Consider the following 5,692-nt stretch of genomic DNA (forward strand, 5'->3'; position numbering starts at 1 on the left):
AATTGGATTGGTATTAGATCAATATCAAATTGATACCAATACAAATTTATTATTATATGATCTAGGTCTGATTAATAAAATTTTGAATTAAATTCTATCCGATTAAATATTCACTCAATCCAGCCGATTAAATGCTATTTACAAGTATGATTTTGTAGTTTATGTTAATAAAGCACAAATAAAGTTTAATTTTATGTATTAATCCACCGTTAGTTCAAAGAGTATGTATTATGTAATTAATTATTTTTTTAATGAAAAATTAAATTCTATTTGGATATGTATTCGATTAGGTTGGGGTTAATTCAAAACTAATCAAAAAATTTATCAGATTTATAATTTTCAATTAAAATCCGATCCAAAAATCCAAATTTTATATTCGAATCTTATTTTTGCAAATCAAAAGGGATTGCGAATTGAATAAAATTCAACCCTATATTATCTGGTTCATCGATTTGATCAATACGAATTCAAGTTTAGAGTTTGTGCTTTTTCAATCTAAAATGAACTCGATTCATAAGGGTAGATAGAGAAAATTTGTTCTTGGATTTGCTTTGATTTCTTAATTGGGTGTGTAACTTGATTCCTCTTGTGCATATATTATAATTCAAGTATACAAATTATAATTATAAAATTTTAAGTTAAATAGAAATAAATTAGTAAAATAATTTAAATTTTAAATATAAATAATTAAAAAATATTTGTTTCGTTGAACTCGAGTGGATTCGTCCTTCGCTTGATTTTACGAATCAACCGTGAACTACTTCACTTCGTCCCCATTCGTGATTCGGAACAGTAGAAATGTATTGGGTAACGTAGATCTGACCCTTTTAAAAGGATAATTTAGACATTTCAAATGGGATGTTATAAAAGTCAAATGTCAAGACTGCTAAAAACTAAATTTTCAAATGGGACATATTTCTAATACGACATCAGTACTTGTCTTAAAAGTCTACATTTACGGCAACAATAATTTAAAAAGAGAGCTTCTATTGCCACACCAACTTTTACTAACAGTACCCCAAGACATCCGTTAACCCTTTAGCGATTTACATATGAATTGAGGTACTGTTAAAAAAAGTTGATGTGGCAATATAATATCTTTTTAAAAATAATTCATTTTTTCTCCCTCATAAACTTTTGTTCAGTAAAATAATTCGCATTCGAAGCAAACCTGAACACTACAATTAGATAATAATGAAATAAACACATTACCTAGAAACAAAATCTTAATCGAAAAGGATCATAATTAAGAATTCTTGGATGAAACAGTAACAATTTTCCCCAAAAAAAGCATTTTTTTACGGATCGATAGATTGCTGCTTTGGTGAATGTAACGGAAACAGAGTCAAAAGCTCCGGCGGATCTGACCCTCTCGGAGTACTTAACGGTGACGGATGCAAATAAAAACACTTTTCATTAATCGCCTTCTCCTCCTCCACCGAAGTCGCCGGAGATGAGCTTCCAGAAATCTGGAACTGGCCGGAGAACAATGTGTCAGATCCTAATGGAGTCACTGGACTCTGAATCGGCGAGTCGATCAGGTGAGTTAAACTATGAGCTTGCCTAGGCGAGGATGAGTTGGGAGAATTGCGGAGCGATGTGAGGCCCAGCTTGATTTCGAGCTTTCTCATGTTCTGTCTCCTCTCTTGGAGTTTGAACACCGATCTACGAGGCCCAACAATTTCTCCGGAGTTCGAAGATCTCACAGAGGATCTGGCCGGAATTGTGATCGGAAGTTTCTCCGTCGAGTTGTCGTCAGCACCTGTGAGTTTCTGGACAAGCTCCCTGAACGTGTGCGCGTCCGCCTGAACAAAGGTCGTCGGCACCATTGATTGTGCTGCCGATGAAGATCCTGGCGATGATTGACCGTACGAGTATCTCTCCATTTAAGAGAGAGAGAGAGAGAGAGAGGTGAAATTAAAAGGAGGGATCTCTCATGGTTGCATAATTAAATTTGTAGGGAGAGGGAGAGACAAAAGAAAGTAAATAAGAAGATTTGTTTATATAGAGAGAGAAAAGAGAAGAAAAAAGTGTGTAGCTGTGTCTAAGGTGTGGAAAGTGTTGTGGGCGGTTTTAATTTTCATGACTTGGACAAAGGAAGGTGGAGGTTGGGGTTTGAGAAAACAAATTTGCTGCTCTACTTAGTAGCTGTTTAGATTTTTTTTAACAAATCATCAACGAACATGTGGCATACATGACGAACCAAAGGAAATGATATTATAACAAACAGACAATCTAGAGAAGAATAATAATTTTTTGACGCCTTTTATGATATACACTCCCATCATAGAACCGTAGATCATTCTCTATGTATCCCAAGGAAATGATCTACGATTATACGATGGGAGCATATGTCAAAGTATTACAACTCTTAAAGAGAAAGTCAAATGAGTTGATTTAGACATATTGAAGAAATACTAGTTATAGATCTAAGTAGAAGAAATATTCTAGTTGATGATTTTGAAAGAATAAGAATACTCTTACACTCATGGTTTTAAAACTCTGTTTCACGTCTCATCTTGTCCAGGCATGATACCAAGTCATCTTAGATGAGTTTTTTGATATGTTTAAGACGTCTTGTTCAAAAAAATTGAATGTGAGGTTTTAAATATTGATTAAAAAAATGACTTATGAGTTGGTCTTATTCAACTTTGATACCGAATTAACTCGAGCGATACATCTCATATCGGAAGAGTTCTAAAACCTCTAAAACCATACTTACAATCTATTTGAATTGAGAAAAAAAAAGAGATAAAAGAAAGTAACTTTCTCTCTATTCTATTTGAATAGATAAATGAGAAAAGAATAGAATAGGAAATAATTTGTTCTATTTTCTCACATTTTCTTTTCAAATCCCTCATTTGGGAAAAATCGAACAAAATTGACCAATTTTATCTACTACCTTCTCTCCATTACACTGCTCTTCTCTCTTCACTTAACTTCCCAAACAAGATAAATGGAGGAAAACTAATTCCTTTCTCTTCATTTCTTTCAATTCAAATGGAAAAAAGCAAAAGTAAATGTAACACTTTTCATTTTCTCTAACACTATTAGATCCCCTAACTAACGTAACCACTACAATAATTCAACGAGACGTTCTTTCAGCCCCTTGATTGGTTGGCAAATTCATGTTGTCTAAAGTGCAAAATGTTACTTTTGCAATATAATACTCTTTAATTGTTTTTCTAACAATTTTGGATCCCTAAGCAATGTAACCACTACAATAATTCAATTCGAAGTGCTTTCACCCTTTGATTGGTAGGCCAATTCATGTTGGCTAAAGTGCAAAAGCTTACCTTATTCTTCTTCTTTTATTTTATTTTTTTTTTTTGGAATTTGAAGTTAGAGAATTCTTAATGCTTAGGGGAACCTTCGTCAAAGAGTAATGATAATTTGACACCCCCACTTGATATGCTCAAAATACCCTCCTGAGGTGGGATGTGCTAGAAACCTAGATTTTCTTTCATTGGGATTGGGATACATAGTTACATTAATTTATGGGGATTTGTACTACTATATCCCGTGGCATAAAATTTATGGTTCTAGCACATGCCACGTCACGAGAGTATTTTGAGTATGCCAACGAGGGAGTCAGATTATTAAGATTCTTTATCAAATGAGCTAGAGTTTGCTTTGTGTCGAGTTAGGGGGCTCAAAGTTTGTGGTCGAGTTTAGATGACATGAATTTATTATATAGGACTAATTGACTAATGAGGGTTTGTGATTATAAACTTACAAAATGTTGTAGGGAAATGATAATGTCAACCTATTATCATCATCTAGTCTTTGAAATTGGTAATGTATGAATCTCTTACCATCGTTGTTGAGTTTAGTCCCACATCGGACACAACTTACCTTGACTCTCTTCTTAGAAGATCCTGGGCCTCTCCACTCATTGCCAATTGATTTTGAGTTGGACCCCCAATATTTTCGATCATAAACTATTTGGACGTAACAACCAAAAAAGGTAATAGGAACATCATAAAGTGACTTCCTATGCCATTGCGCTCAACACTACGTTGATATGGTAGTGTGCTGATAACCATTGATTTTTATCATTATACATATCTTGAGGAAAAAGATCTATGGTTATCTACACATCGTCACGTCATGCCATGTTGAGTGTAGTGGCGTAGGAAATCACTTTAGAACCACTTAAGGTTCTAATGAAGTTAGGGAGCTTCTCAAGCTTCGAATTAAATAATCACGAACTTCCTAGGGAGCAACTCGAAACCAATGAGATGGTGACATGTGGACGAGACAAACAGGCTACTTAGTGAATCACTTTTCCATATGAAAAAAAAAACCCATACTTTTTCATCCCATATGTCACTAATTCTTAGGTTTGTTGGACACTTATAAAATTATCCTTTAATAATAAGTGCTAATCATCTATTAGTTAGGTATCTTAGATGGAACGAATTTCCTCCCACTTAATTTATCTATTTTTCGGCCTCTAATCGAGGGCCAATTAGGGACCACCATTTGTACATATTATTAAGTATTGGGGCTTCAAAACCAAACAAAATTTTTTTATTTATTTTTTCATTATGAAAATATTGATTTTTTTAATTTTTTATTTTTGTTAATATTCTCCTTCTTTTGGTACATAGGGGTTGAGACTAGTATTTTGTACAACTTTTCAATTTAAATTGTACAATTTCTCAATTGTTATATTTGTTTTACATGTGAGATTGTTGGTACCATGCTTTGAGATATAGATTTTTTAATACTAATCAATGTGTGTCTGACCGATCACTCGACAAAATATCGTGCATCATGAAATTATAAAGGACAAAAAAAAAAAAAAGGATTTCAAGTTTTCGAGGTCTAGGACATGTATAAGAAATTGTGAATCACTCTCATCTTATCCGTGGACGATGTGAATATTGTTCGAACCACATTAAAACTTCTCGTGTTATTTGTGTATTTTCTTTTATCTTTTATTGCTTTCGTGATTTGATCAAGAACTACTTTCTTGGGGCCAACATAATCATCTTGATTTCACATGATGTCATTCACGACTAAAGTCACAAAGATGACAAATGACACATCTGAAAAATGTGAAACTTTGATCATTCATCATTTCCTCTTTATAATCTTCAAGATACTATGGAATCAGTTTTTGTTATAAAGTGGGCTTCTGTGCATGATTCAGAAAATCTAATATTCAGTATAAGTATCTTTCAGATAAAATCATTTCCTGTAGAATATAAGACACTTTCCTCTCTTATATCTCTTGGGTTAATTTCCTTTGTGATAGGATGTAAAGGTAAAGTCCATTGAAGATAAGCTCAGAGCTTCAGACTCATCATCGAGTTTTGGCAGTTTCGGGACCACTTAACAACAACACTTGGAAGGTTTTTTTTTTTTTTTTTTAAATAAATTGAGAGACATATTCTATTGCCATACCAACTTTTACTAAGAGCACCCTGATTCATGTGATAGTAAAGAAGAATTTAACACAAATCTTGGGGTTGCTCTTATTAAAAATTGGTGTGGCAATAGAATCTCTTCAAATTAAATCTTGACAACAACCTCTTAGATAGTTTTTCTTGACTAATGATAAATTAATGCTCTTGACGTGACATGTGCACAGAATTATAGATTTTTTTCCTTGTGTATCTGAAGAATTGACACTCTTGACATGGCATGTGCATAGAACCATAGATCTTTTTTCCTTGTGTATCCC

General features: G+C 33.4%; 1 protein-coding gene across 1 annotated transcript; it reads right to left on the reverse strand.

The window, feature by feature from the left end:
• Positions 1-942: 942 nt before the first annotated feature.
• On the reverse strand, positions 943-2,103 carry LOC147392777 (VQ motif-containing protein 31-like). The gene has a single exon (XM_086456280.1). It carries the CDS (start codon positions 1,884-1,886, stop codon positions 1,299-1,301), a length of 588 nt encoding a protein of 195 aa, XP_086312406.1. The 5' UTR covers positions 1,887-2,103; the 3' UTR covers positions 943-1,298.
• Positions 2,104-5,692: the final 3,589 nt, after the last annotated feature.

The sequence above is a fragment of the Akebia trifoliata genome, chromosome 10 (genome assembly GCF_017979445.1).
Source record: "Akebia trifoliata isolate Shusen 1 chromosome 10, ASM1797944v1, whole genome shotgun sequence".
NCBI lineage: Eukaryota > Viridiplantae > Streptophyta > Magnoliopsida > Ranunculales > Lardizabalaceae > Akebia > Akebia trifoliata.